Below are 14493 nucleotides of genomic sequence, written 5' to 3'. Positions count from 1 at the left end.
AGCCAACAGACGAAGTCCTAAGGCTGGGAAAATGAAGAGGATAGGAGGGTGAAAAAGGGGTTTCCTGTTTCAGCTTAGCAGGTTCTCTACCCTAAATTTGATGACAGGGGCTTACAGGAAGAGGGCACTATGGAGTCATGCGAGTTAGGGGAGTGGCTTAGCTAGATTGGCTGGGCTAGACCCAACCTGATAGGGATCTGGTGCCTCTAGTGGCTACAGAGGGGAGAAAAGTGCATCTCTTTTACACCAACACTCGTTGACTATTTACCCCACCTCGACCGCTCAACAGTCACACCCTTCACACCGCCGGGCCGCACTCAAAGGTGTCACCCACCAACTGGCACTGCCGCTAGGGCTTTTGTGTGTCAGCTGGCAAGGTTAGCGATTGGAGTGCCCGGTGGCAGAGGTGGCACTGTGTCTTGCTGCCTAAGGTGCTAAAAGGAGGGAGCTACCGCAGCACCCCGACTGTACACACTCGAGTCAGTTCAGCGGGACCGGTCTCTTGTAGAACTCACCGCTGGCGAAGCCTCTGATTCATCTATCAAGTGTTAGCTTTCAAGAGATGCACAGGGGCTTATCCTATTGCACCAGTTAAAACATAAATGAATTCACTGAGAATGGGACTTATGGGGCTGAATTCTATTCACAGTAAAGGATTGATTCAATTAAAATTTAAAATAAATCAAACTGCATTGAATTTAAATTTAAACTTAATTAAAATACAATCTCTACAATAGAAAAGAGAACAGGAGAGTAAGGAGTGAGAGAGACCAGCAAAAAAATGAAATAAAATAAAAATAAAATAAATCAAAATAAAATAAAAATTAAATAAAAAAATAATAAATTAATAAAGCCACAGCAATATTAATTATTATTTATAATTTAAGACCATAACATTCAATATGTAGGAAATAAAACTACAAAGTAGTAGAATAACCTAGTTATTGAAGTAAGGTCAAAAATCCAAGTTTGATTCCTGTCATATACTCCCAAAAGAGTTTATGAGAGGACCAAACGAGCTTTTCCCACTAGATGGCGATATTTCGCCCAACAAACAAAGAAAGCGGAAGTCAGACGTAGAGTAATGGAGAAGAAGAAGTGTTAGACACTCAAGACTGACATCTAGTGTTAGAACTAGGTAATATGCTTTAAACTAACAAAGATTCGCTTCTATACAGTAATTACATCGGCCGCTGCGTTGCTAAGACGACGGATGTAATTCGCTCGTGTTCAGCCGGTGCCTCTTTTGGCTTACGTTACCGGGACACGAAATAAACAAGAATCCAACGTGCTTTATCATACGTTGTGACTATAAATACTTGATCAAGTTTTTATCTCCTTTAAAATTGAAAAGTCTTACCCTCTGTGCTTACAATTTTAAAAATCCACTTACGTGAATAAAAATGGAAACATACAAATAGACAGCTTCTCTAATTGTAATAATTTCCTGGAGATTTAACAAAAAGGCCTTATCAGATGGGAGTACTCACTCGACCACCGCTTCGCTCTAAATAAAGGAAGTCTACTCTTTATTAGGCGGAATTAGACGGTAATGCAGCGTATCAAATGGTTTTTAATACGGTTACCTTAAAGACTGCAGTTAAATATACATAACAGGGGCGCGAGTCTGTTACGTCCTGAAAATGATACAGGAAAATACATTTTCATTCATACAAAGAAAGAACGAAATCAGTTATAGCTGATAGTTCTTTTTCATTCACACAATGCAAAAACACATTTGATTTGTAACTGGTTTGCTCAGAAAATAATGTTTAAATCTGCCCGCGCGTTCTCCACCATTATATGTAGCGAATTAGCGGGAGGAGGGAAATAACTTTATTTGAAACACTATGAACCTCCGACCGAAACACTACGGGGATTCCCAAGGGAATCTTAGATCTTAGCTCAAAAGGGAATATTAGGTATAATTAACTGTAATTAATTATACAAGTTTATCAGGTTTTACCTGGCGTAGCAGAATTAATAATAACAATTAATTAATATGTTCGTCCACCGAAGACATATATCCATAATCGTATATTAACGTCTAAGAAATGTTAATTTCATGGCCTTTAAAATTAACCTTCTCACTGATATACAGTGCTACTCGCAGCGTGTAGCTGGATCAAAAGGCAGATATAGTGACTTTACTTTCATGAGCATTGAACACAGAAACAATTCAATTGTGAAAATGCAAACCGGTTTATTAACTATAAAATGAAGTACACATAACGACTAACTAAGCATACACACATACAATAACATAAAACATAGATGAGAAAGAAAAGATTGAAAATAGCTAGAGAGAATAAAAGATTGGCAATAGCACTATTGCTTAACATCTGCACAAACCATCGGATAATCTCTAAGGATCGCCTTAATTTTCATAAGGGGTAAAGCTTGAACATCAGCGAGTAAAACGAGTTTATACTTGCGTTTGGCTCTTTGTGTTGCGGTGCAAAGTTTCTTATGCTCGCGGTGCGAGCAAGGAGAGAGAGAGAGAATCCAGGTGTGTTCGTTTAAGATGGAAATCCGTTAAGTTGTTTCGTAGGGCGGATTGGTCCGCGGGGTTTTCCGAACTCTAGCGCAAAGCCAGGAAAGACTGTCCTGAAGAGACAGGGCTCAGAGAAAAGATGATGAATCCGAGGGACTCTGGGTGAGTCTCAGCGAGTTTCCAAACTGCGCTGACGGGTTACCTGAGTAACCGGGCGACTGGGCGCTCATGAGTGAACTAAGCCACTGACTGAGATACTGAGCGAATTGAGCGAATTGAGCTATAGAGCAAATTGAGCCATGAGCAATGAGCTATTGAGCAATGATGGCTTGGGCGATAGGCCGTTTTGACCTTTTACATGCCCAGCCCATTTTGGGTGTATGACCAATGTGTGAAGTGTTCGATCGCGCGGGGAAACAAGCCTTTGTTCTTTCAGACATCACATTTGCGTAATTGCATAATGATAAAAGTTTGTTCCATAACTCTTCAAATCGATACTAAATGACATTGATGCGGCTCATGGTAATATGATACATAGACATGATTAGGAAATAAAGAGTAGGTTAATTTGATACTAGACAAGACATGGGTTTAAGATCACGTTGAATAATAATTTCATACCTAAGATATGAACCATGCTACAGTGAACAAAATCTAACTAAAGTGTTAACACACAGTTACATCACACATACATGATCATGCAGTAACGGGATATAACATATATATACATTTAAACAGCTCATTGTGATTTTTAAACATGGTTTCATCAGAGACATATCGTCTGTGCCCCCCCTGCTGTGTCTCTGGCGACTGTCATTCGATTGGGTCTCAGGTTTCTTTGGTGGGATTCCTTTGAACCTCCTTTGAAGACGGCATTTGTTTTAATTGTTGCCCATTTTACACCCCTGATAGGTGGTAGATATCTGGTTGATTGTGTTATCAGGACACAGGGTTATCTAAAGTCACAATTTTAGGGCTGTTTGCGATCCAGACAACAAATGGCCTCAATCTGACTCCGAGCCATCTGTTACACTATATATTACCACACTACCTGACAGCCATGTGTAAATTACATCATCATAAACCTTCGATAGCTCAGTTGGTTGAGCGGAGGACTGTAGTTGCTTAAATTGTCATCCTTAGGTCGCTGGTTCAAATCCGGCTCGAAGGAATATCTATGTTTAATTTGCTGTTACTCAAACTGCTTCTGATTCACGGTATATATTACCACACTACCTGACAGCCATGTGTAATCTACATTGTTATAACCCTTCGATAGCTCAGTTGGTAGAGCGTAGGACTGTAGTTGTTTAAATTGTCATCCTTAGGTCGCTGGTTAAAATCCGGCTCGAAGGAAGATTTATGTTTAATTTGCTGTTACTCAAACTGCTACTTATTCACGAAATATATTACCTCAATACCTGACAGCCATGTGTTAGTTACATTGTCAAAAACCTTCGATAGCTCAGTTGGTAGGGCGGAGGACTGTAGTTGCTTAAATTGTCATCCTTAGGTCGCTGGTTCAAATCCGGCTCGAAGGAGTATCTAGTGTTTAATTTGCTGTTACTCAAACTGCTTCTGATTCACGGTATATATTACCACACTACCTGACAGCCATGTGTAATTTGCATTACCACATCCCTTCGATAGCTCAGTTGGTAGAGCGGAGGACTGTAGTTGTTTAAATGTCATCCTTAGGTCGCTGGTTCAATTCCGGCTCGAAGGAATATTTATGTTTAATTTGCTGTTACCCGAACTGCTACTTATTCACGGTATATATTACCACAATACCTGACAGCCATGTGTTAGTTATGCTATCAAAAACCTTCGATAGCTCAGTTGGTAGAGCGGAGGACTGTAGTTGTTTAAATTGTCATCCTTAGGTCGCTGGTTCAAATCCGGCTCGAAGGAATATTTATGTTTAATTTGCTGTTACTCAAACTGCTACTTATTCACGGTATATATTACCACACTACCTGACAGCCATGTGTAATTTACATTCTCACGACCCTTCGATAGCTCAGTTGGTAGAGCGGAGGACTGTAGTTGTTTAAATTGTCATCCTTAGGTCGCTGGGTCAAATCCGGCTCGAAGGAGTATTTATGTTTAATTTGCTGTTACTCAAACTGCTACTTATTCACGGTATATATTACCACACTACCTGACAGCCATGAGTAAATTACATCATCATAAACCTTCAATAGCTCAGTTGGTAGAGCGGAGGACTGTAGTTGCTTAAATTGTCATCCTTAGGTCGCTGGTTCAAATCCGGCTCGAAGGAATATTTATGTTTAATTTGCGGTTACCCGAACTGCTACTTATTCACGGTATATATAACCACACTACCTGACAGCCATGTGTAATTTACATTTTCACAACCCTTCGATAGCGGTGCCGGGAGAACGAGAGACTGTCTATTGCCATCCAATCACATATCACTGTTAGCATCTTTTCAACTTTGTCACAGCCAATCAATAAAGCCTAATCCCATCATTGCCTCTGTTGACAGCCAGTCACTATCATCCATTTTCAACTTTTTTATTCGTATATGCATCAATCACGTATTAGTATGTGTATCTTTACTTCACAGTTTACAGCCAATCAATAAAGTCAATTTCCGAAATCGTCGTCTCCTTGCCTTTGTTGACAACCAATCACTACATTGTTTCCATCTACCTGGCGGAGCATCGCCAGCGGTTTCCAGCGGTTTAGAAAGAAAGTTGTCCCGGATTTACTTTGAATTTCACGTTTCTACCTAGAGGTAAGAAGCCAATAATGGTGTTATATTTAGTTTTTTTGTGTGTTATATTTAGTTAATTGGCTAATTAGCTAACGTATTACGTGTAAGTTACACAGAAAAAAGTCTTATTTATGTAACTTAGAGATCAAGTAGCGGCCAGTTTCATTACTTTTACACTTTTACATGTTTATATCGATATAATTACTATCTTGCATAATTCACGTTATTACGTTGATATGCGTACATTAAGTTGGCTAAAAATAGCTGACGTTTTATAACGTAATATTATGGGGCTTGTTTACTGGGCTAATCGATAGGAAACATTATGTAAGTTAGGCTAATTGTTCCTTATGAAAATTAACCTAACGTTAGGTTTTATTGTGGTAAAAGTGTAGTAACCATGTTTACTTTTGTGTGTATTGATTACTATCAGCAAAACCATGGTTTTGGAAAACCATGATTGTGAAAACCATGGTTATTTGTGGTTACCATGGTTTTACTACAGTAACCATGGCTTCTTGGTTTTAGCTGTAGTAAAACCATGGTTAATTTTCGTAAGGGGTGTGAAAATTAACCATGGTTTTATTGTGGTGAAAGTGTAGTAATCATGTTTTTTTGGTGTATTTATTACAATCAGCAAAACCATGGTTTTATTACACTAACCATGGTTTAACTATGGTTTTGGAAAACCATGATTGTCAAAACCATGGTTATTTTGTGGTTACCATGGTTTTAACTGTAGTTAAACCATGGTTAATTTTCATAAGGGTAAGCCTATGTAATTGAAATGGTATGCAATAATCAGGATTTTTTGAGTTATGGCATATTTTACCCACACACCACCACATTATCCCTTCCTCCCAAATATCAAACTACAACCTTGTAATAAAACACTGAGATTAAATATATGCTATTTGAAAAAAAAAATTATGAAATTGATTAACTACTCAGTTTTATTGAATAGTCATAAACTTTGTATTTTGCCACACGCTATCTTTTATTGGAAGATGGCTTCCAAGCACAAGAAGCACAGGGCTATGAGTGAGGGTGAATGGATGGCCCGCCTGCGCAGATTTGCCACCCAGGGGGTCTGGCCTTCTGAGGCGGGAAACAGACCGGCACCACGGCAGAAGAAATGGCATGACCTGTAGCAAAAGGTAAAGTTGGACATGTATATAAACACAAGAAAGAATGTCATATTTAGAGGGAAGAGGTAGTTATGATTCACTGTCATATGTTACAGATTGAGGAGTGTCCACTGCAACACAGGGGGCAAATGTCTCTGTTTGGGGGGACACAGACATGTGACTGTGGTTTCCATACAAAAAAGGTATAAGAAGTGTTTCATAAAACTGTGATGTGTTGATGGTGTTTTGTTCATTTTTGAATTTAATTTCCTTTTCTGTGAAACTGTAGCCTTCCAATTTGGCCCCTGTGTCATCCACACCATCCACGTCACCACCTGTAACACCAGGGCGGTCAGAAACAACATCTGGAAAGGCACCTTTAAAGCCTACTTTAACTTTGGCATCGGTAAATGCATCCCTTTGCAGATATTTATGTTATCATATGTTAAAGCATTTTATCACTGTGTATGCTTCACATAATGTTACTAATTTCTTTTTGTCAGTTTACAAAGCCGCGGTTTGGTGGTGTCCATGGTGCAGCTTTAAAGCAAAATCTAGGTGTTGCAAGGACGCATGCATCCAAGGTATAGTAAAAAAAAGACATTTCATTCCATAAAGATATGCAGAGTTTATCTAATCATCGTTACTGCAATACCTGATAATGATTCATTCAAAATTGTAAACTGCCATCTCTTAATCTTGCAGCCTATTAGCACTTCTGCATTGCCCAGCCCTGCACCTAGGACACCATCTCCTGCTCGCAGTCCCAGGCTGTATATTCAGACCGTCTCCCCCCTGTCTCTTCCTCTTTCTTCTGTGTCTGAAGCAACCTCTTCTTCCTGTGGTCCAGGAGCTGCTTCCAGAGTTGTGAGAAACTCTTTAATTTAATCGTTTTCTTCACACTAAAATTATTGGATCACATAAATATGCTACATTCCTCATAAGTGGCTTGTAAACATGTCTATGTGTTTGTCTTTTTTTTATTACAATAGGAAGTATCAGCCACTGCCTCTTCTGGGACGTCCTCTGCTCCTCTCACCCCTGTGATCAGCTCCACCTGTGTTTCCTCTGCTGCTCCATTTGTGGCTGGATCCTCTGTCCAACCTGCCGAGGATAGGGTGACCGCTCCAGGTTCAGAGTCTGGATGGCTTCCCACAAAGTTGATGAAAACCATACCACTACAGGATCAGAACTGGATTTCAGCAGCTTTGTGGAAGCAACATCGGCTTCGTACCGACCTAAAGCTGTGGTATGATCCACCAGAGCCAGCTCTGATCTATCACCAAGGCCCCGCTCCAGAGCGTTTCTTTACACACAGGCTTCTACTCTGGATGCCATACCACCTCTGGAAGGCCAGGCTGTCCTGTCTTGTGTGTGGGAGACAGCTCACAGGCTATGGGGCACACAAGAGAGCCTGCCAGGTTCTGGATGTGGACCGCTTCTATCTAATGATGACAGAGACTCTCTGGTGCAGTGGGTGCAAAGCGGCATTTATTTCCACCAGCAAGGCCATCTTGGACCAGCTGGACTTAGCTCACAGATTGGAATTTAGGCTGATCCTAACTCGAAAGTGAGTATACTGAGATTATTTAGCTTGTGTAACAACTGTTTTGTCATTTAAAACACAATTGAGATGAGCTGGTTTTAATGTTTGTGTCTTTCTGTCTCTCTTTCACTTTGTTTCATTCAGGTATGCCGGTGACATGCGGGTCATAAGGTTCCTCAGGGAGAGGGCCCTGGGCAACAGCCCTTCTCGCTTAGTGAGGCAGCTGCGGGAGAACCACAGCGAAGAGTGGCTGAAGCGTCTTTGCCGATACCTTGGTGCCTGCTCAGACTTCACCTCCCAGCCAAGCCTGCTCCCTGTGAGATTTCAGGAGCCACCTGAGTCTGAAACTATCCCCTCCCACAGGTGGATGCTGGCTGTTTATGGGCGAGATATCTTGTGCAGGATTGACCACATTAAAGCCAGCATAACGTCCACATATGGATGCATCCTGAAGATGGACTCCACCAAAAAGGTAACTACTTTTTACATTTCAATAAAAAGAATTGCAAATACACCATTAGTAGTAGCACTGACCTAAAATACGTAAGTAATGTTCCATAAAATATTATGTACAAAAAAATAGCAGTGCAACATCAGTAACCTGATAAACCACTGTTATTCGTTATTCATAGTAAAATTTCTGCATTGAAAATTATTTTGTTCCTGCAAATGTTTCACCCATTGTTATAAAATACATCTGCTGCTGAATTTCGAAGTAAAATTGACCATTCCATCCTTGCGTAATGCGTATAAAGAAATGCAGCAAAGTTTATGATGCAAAGTTTGCAATAAGCTCTTGTAAAATATCTGTGTTAAAATAAAGACATCTGCAGAATCACATCAGCACATCAACTGGCCCAAAGAAAAATAGCATAACATTTTGTGGCCTGATAAGAGTACAATTGTTATTTTAGGGTCTAGTGGTTATTGACAGAACCTCAGGGGTCCCCCGTGTACTGAATTCAAGCAACAGTACACAGTAAAGGCAGTATTGGTTATTTTGACACAGATGTGCAGCAGTTATCAACAACAGTGGTTATGCAACTAAATATTTGTAATTCAACAGCTTAAAGTGAAGTTTAATCTTAAGAAATTTCTTCAGTTTATAAATATCTAAAGAGAAAAATGTTGACACTTCTATTTTTTTGAACAGCTTAATATTCATTTTCTTTGCTTCCCTTTAAAAGAACAAGACAGACTTGTACAATTTGTTAATATTTTGATCTGGAATTGAATGTGTAATGTTTTCAATACATTTGAAATAAGGAAATAAAATCTATTTATAACATTTCTACAATTTATTTACTTATATTTCACATTATTTTTGCTATTATTTTCTGCATAACTGTATAAATAATTGAGAGTGAGTGAATAAAGCATCACTCACTGTCTTTTCTGTGTAATTACAGATCACAAAGAAGCTGTCGGGGTTTGCAAAGGGGACAGCATTGTGGCTAACATCTGTCAGCAATGAGGTGGGCCAAATCCTCATTAGTGTTCTGACAGCTCAGGAGGGTCCAGCCCTGGACCGAATGGCAGCTGACCTCATCCGGAGGTACACTGATGCAGGTGTGGCTCCGCCTCAGCTCCTTTATGTGGACTGCGACTGCTGTCGGAAGGGCACTGGGCAGACCAAGCTCAAGCAGCGATTTGGTGGGTGGCCAGACTTGGTGGTGAAGCTGGACATCTACCACTTCATGCGGCGACTGGCAGCTGGGTGCACTAAGGATGCACATCCTCTTTACCCCATTTTAATGGCACGCATGTCTTCCTGTATTTTTGAATGGGACAGTGGGGATGTGTCTCTGCTGAGGCAGGCCAAGAGGGAGCAGCTGAGACATGAAGGTATCCCTAACATCACCGACAATATGGTGGATCAACGGATCACCAAGGAGGAATTGGCCCTGCACTGCCGAAGGCGGACAAGAGGAGAGAAGCAGACCATCTTGATGATTGAGCACCTCCTCAGTGAGCTGATGGGGGTAAAGGGTCGAGACCTTCTTGGTGTCCCTCTTTTGGACCAGCAGAGGATGCAGAACATCTGGCAACTCCAGAAGAAGCACGTAAAGTGCATTCAGGACGAACCAGGTGTGCTGCTCTACACACAGACCGGCACCACCACCAAAAATGGTATTGTGCTGCCAAATTACAGATGTGCAAGGGGCTCCACATCACTGGAGTCCTTTCATCTCCATCTGAACAGGTTCATTCCAGGTCAGTATAAATCATTATTCATCAGAAATATTAAGGGTGACACAATGAATGGCTTTCAATAGCATAGCACAAAAAAGTAATGTAAAGTTATTGATCTTGTCTAAAGGAACAAGTGCCAACAGCTTGAATTTCCAGCTGTACCTCCTGGAAGGCCCGAACAGATGGAATCAAGACCGTAAAATGGCATCTCTGGCAGGCAAACCTCCATCCATGTTAAGCTACTCCGGGGACCTGATGCACTGTGTCAACACCCAAAGTGTTAAGGTACTTGGAAGAGAGCTTGCACCATCTTTTCAGCCACCATCTGTCTATACTGGTGAGTTTCAACTTTAAATTGCTTTTTATATTGCATAAAAATATATAATATTTATATATATTTTTTTTTATTTCCTTCTAACTGTGTTCTCCTGTCTGTCCCAGGTGAACTCACAGGTATAGATTACCTGTACCGTCAAACAGGGCAGGCCTTACAGGATTTGGATCCTGACTCTGAGGTGACAGATCAGATGTTGGAGGATGTGGGCACAGAGGAGGAGTTGGAGGATGAGGGCTTCGGAGATATCAGTTTGGACCTCAACCTGGATCCCACTATTGAGGCGCTGGACCTGTCCTCTGGCTCATCACCCGCCACGACCAGCGTTGCCAGCACTCCTGCCTCTGTCCAGACTGGGTCTGCTAACACCACTACAGCAGCACCTAATCAACAACTGGTAACTATTCTTAATAATAACAGTTCAAGTAGTATTATTTGTATAGCACTATTAAAGGAATAGTTCACTTTAAAACGAAAATTCTGTCATCATTTACTCATCCTCATGTTGTTCTTAACCTGTATGAATTTATTTTTTCTAATGAACACAAAAGAAGATATTTTGAGAAATGATAGTAACCACACAGCAGTAAGCGACCATAGACTTCCATATTAGGAATAAAAAAATGATGGTATGTAATGGGTACCGTCAACCGTGTGCTTACCATCATTTATCAAAATATTTTCTTAGTCATTTATCACAATACTTCCAAAATATTTTTTTCCTACTATGGAAGTCTATGGTCACTTACTTCTGTGTGTTTACCATAATTTATCAAAATATCTTCTTTTGTGTTTAGAACAACATGAGGATGAGTAAATGATGACAGAATTTTCATTTTAAAGTGAACTATCCCTTTAACTTTATTTGTATAGCGCAATAAAAAGAAAAATAGAAACAAACAAAATACCATTAATACAATCTAAAGAGTAAATAGATTCATAAAAAGCAAAGTAAACAAGATAGATTAAATTCCATAAACATGTTTTTCCCCTTTTTTCAGTTTTACGCCGCCTCTGGTCCATCCTCCACGACCACCTACACCACCTCTGGGCCATTGTCCATGACCACCTATGCCACGTCTGGTCCATCCGCCATGATGACCTACACCACCTCTGCGCCATCCTCTACAACCACCTACACCACCTCTGGTCCATCCTCCACGACCACCTACACCACCTCTGTGCCATCCTCCACAACCACCTACACCATCTCTGGTCCATCCTCCTTGACCACCTACGCCACGTTTGGTCCATCCGACATAATGACCTACGCCACCTCTTCGCCATCCTCCACAAGCACCTACGCCGCCTCTGGTCCATCCTCCACGACCACCTACACCACCTCTGGTCCATCCTTCACGACCACCTACATCACGTCTGATCCATCCGCCATGATGACCTACGCCCCCTCTGCTCCATCCTCCACAACCACCTACACCACCTCTGGTCCATCCTCCACGACCACCTACACCACCTCTGCGCCATCCTCCACAACCACCTACACCACCTCTGGTGCATCCTCCACGACCACCTCTGGTCCATCCTCCATGACCACCTATGCCACATCTGGTCCATCCGCCATAATGGCCTACGCCACCTCTGCGCCATCCTTCACAAGCACCTACGCCGCCTCTGATCCATCCTCCACGACCACCTACACCACCTATGGTCCATCTTCCATGACCACCTACGCCATGTCTGGTCCATCCAACATAATGACCTACGCCACCTCTGCGCCATCCTCCACAAGCACCTATGCCACCTTTGGTCTATCCTCCACGACCACCTACACCACCTCTGGTCCATCCTCCTTGACCACCTACGCCACGTTTGGTCCATCCGACATAATGACCTACGCCACCTCTTCGCCATCCTCCACAAGCACCTACGCCGCCTCTGGTCCATCCTCCACGACCACCTACACCACCTCTGGTCCATCCTTCACGACCACCTACATCACGTCTGGTCCATCCGCCATGATGACCTACGCCACCTCTGCTCCATCCGCCACAACCACCTACGCCTCCGTCCTTCCTCTCCCGACCACCCTCACTGTCTCTGTAGCCACTGCTCCCCCAGCAGTGCAACCAGTCCCTGAGAAACCACTGGTAAGAATTTTTGTGACAAGTACATTGTGCTAGTTGTGCTGTTGTTCTGCCTGTGATATTGTATCTTTTTAACATTGATTCACTCTTATATTTTACCAGGCTGTGGATGAACGCAGTGTACCAGGGATAGATAGAGTGGACAACCTTGCAAGCTACTTGATGGGGCTTAGGATGGAATCTGGTCAAACTCTGAGCCACCAGCAGGCCAGTACCATCATTGCCCTATGGCAAAGCCTGCTTCCATATGACCAGCAGAGAGTGGCGTATGCTGCCCGGCACCAGGTGAATCTTACAACAAAGGCGCTTCAGGTGCTCAAAAACCAAGCCTGAATTCACACCTGGTGTGGATAGCATGACCCGTTGCGTCCTTGGGTCAACAGGGTCCCCTGCCCAGTGGCCAGACTGTTGCCGCCTGGTAGAGTCTATCTTTGTTAAACTGTGTGATATTCACAGGAGCCCCAAAAAAATAGGAAATCATGCTGTAACAAGATGGACTCTAATTCTGAGGGACTACAGCAAGATCCGGCAGCTGGTCCTGGGCAATGGGACTGTGATGGAGAATACCACCCTGCAATTGTTTCAGGTGAATCAAACAACTTTAAATCAATGGCACAAGAAGCGGCTAAAGAGGCAAGAATGTGCCATCCTGCTTCAGGGAGTAAACTTGCCAGCCCCCATTCCTATTGCTGCTAGGCCTCTCCCGCCTGGACAGACTCGCCCCACTACAGCCCCCCCACAGCTTGGTCCCCAACACCGCTACCACCTGCCAGCAAGCACAGTGGGAAAGGCAGTGGACAAGCGAAAGTCTGCAGTTCCAGCCCCGCACCCCCCTCCTCCAAAGGTTTTCTGACCAAGGCAGTTGTTCCCTGCTGATTCTGCTCCATTACCTGTTGTTCCCAACCCCAGTCCTGCATTTGCCCCATTTGTGTTTTTATGTCCAGTTCCTGTCATCCGGCAGATTGCTCCAGCTGGCCCCATTCCCTCCCCACCACCTGCCCGGAGGCAGTACGTCCGCACTGTGGACAAAAACAAGTGCAGTCTGTGCCACCAGCCCCGGAACAAAGATACTGGCCACAGCCAGTATTATGGCCACATTTACTGTCCCCTGACTGCTGTTATGCCACTTGACCAATGGAGGGAGGAGATGAAGAAGAAGAGGGCAGATAAAAAATAATAATTTGTTCATTTAAAATGCTATGTGTGTGTGCTTGCTTGCGTACACCTCTGTTAGGGTCATTTGTTCACCCTCTGAAAAGCTAATTTGTTCATTTGCTTTTCACATTTGATCATTTAACCCATATAAATAAGCTTAAAGCTTTTTTGATAAAGTTGTGTTTATGTGAGAGAGAAGGTGTTTGTTATAAAAATAAAAAGAACTTTATTTCTACAACAGTATCCTTTGGCTTTTTTTATCATACCTATCTGGAAAACTTTTTACAAACTCACACAGATACTAAAATTACAAGAAAGGGACATGATCATATTCCAGACAGATCTACAGGGTGTGTCAAAAACATTTCTTTGATATAAAGGTTTATTATTATTATAAGCAGTAGTAGTATCATATTCTTATTTTTATTATTGTTATTGCAACGAAGCATTAAAATTAAAAGAAAACAGGGACAGATTTGTATAGCAGACATTTCTACAGGTTGGGAGAAGTGATTGTCAGAAACATTTCTTGGATATAAGGGTTTATTATTATTATTATTATTATTATAAGCAGTAGAAGTAGTAGTATCATATTCTTATTTGTATTTTTATTATTGTTAAGCAAACAAAGCATTCTTATTCTTACCAATTCTATTTGTATCCGTTTTTAAACTATATTTAATTCATAGCACTCTGAAATAGTTTGCATTAATTCATGCATGCTTTACATGCTCCAGTCGGGGATCGAACCGGCGATTTTCTAATTTTTCTTTCCCCCTTCTTCCCCCCTTCTTCCCCT

General features: G+C 42.0%; 2 protein-coding genes and 2 non-coding genes across 4 annotated transcripts; all 4 read left to right on the top strand.

Moving 5' to 3' along the window:
• The first annotated feature begins 4134 nt into the window (after positions 1 to 4134).
• trnay-gua (transfer RNA tyrosine (anticodon GUA)) lies at positions 4135 to 4220 on the top strand. The gene is given in 2 exon segments: positions 4135 to 4171; positions 4185 to 4220. It is a non-coding gene; the product is annotated as a tRNA-Tyr (tRNA).
• A 98-nt stretch (positions 4221 to 4318) lies between these two features.
• trnay-gua (transfer RNA tyrosine (anticodon GUA)) lies at positions 4319 to 4405 on the top strand. The gene is given in 2 exon segments: positions 4319 to 4355; positions 4370 to 4405. It is a non-coding gene; the product is annotated as a tRNA-Tyr (tRNA).
• A 3395-nt stretch (positions 4406 to 7800) lies between these two features.
• On the top strand, positions 7801 to 10469 carry LOC129432799 (uncharacterized). The gene is made up of 4 exons (XM_073854414.1): positions 7801 to 7931; positions 8052 to 8379; positions 9317 to 10121; positions 10228 to 10469. Exons 1-4 carry the CDS (start codon positions 7810 to 7812, stop codon positions 10452 to 10454), a joined length of 1482 nt encoding a protein of 493 aa, XP_073710515.1. The 5' UTR covers positions 7801 to 7809; the 3' UTR covers positions 10455 to 10469.
• Positions 10470 to 10558: 89 nt separating this feature from the next.
• On the top strand, positions 10559 to 12872 carry LOC129437624 (uncharacterized). Its single transcript, XM_073870200.1, has 3 exons — positions 10559 to 10831; positions 11436 to 12542; positions 12642 to 12872. Exons 1-3 carry the CDS (start codon positions 10628 to 10630, stop codon positions 12870 to 12872), a joined length of 1542 nt encoding a protein of 513 aa, XP_073726301.1. The 5' UTR covers positions 10559 to 10627.
• Positions 12873 to 14493: the final 1621 nt, after the last annotated feature.

This window comes from Misgurnus anguillicaudatus, chromosome 1, assembly GCF_027580225.2.
Source record: "Misgurnus anguillicaudatus chromosome 1, ASM2758022v2, whole genome shotgun sequence".
Taxonomy (NCBI): Eukaryota; Metazoa; Chordata; class Actinopteri; order Cypriniformes; family Cobitidae; genus Misgurnus; species Misgurnus anguillicaudatus.
Note: the sequence above shows the minus strand (reverse complement) of the source record. Positions and strands in the feature narration are given on the sequence as shown.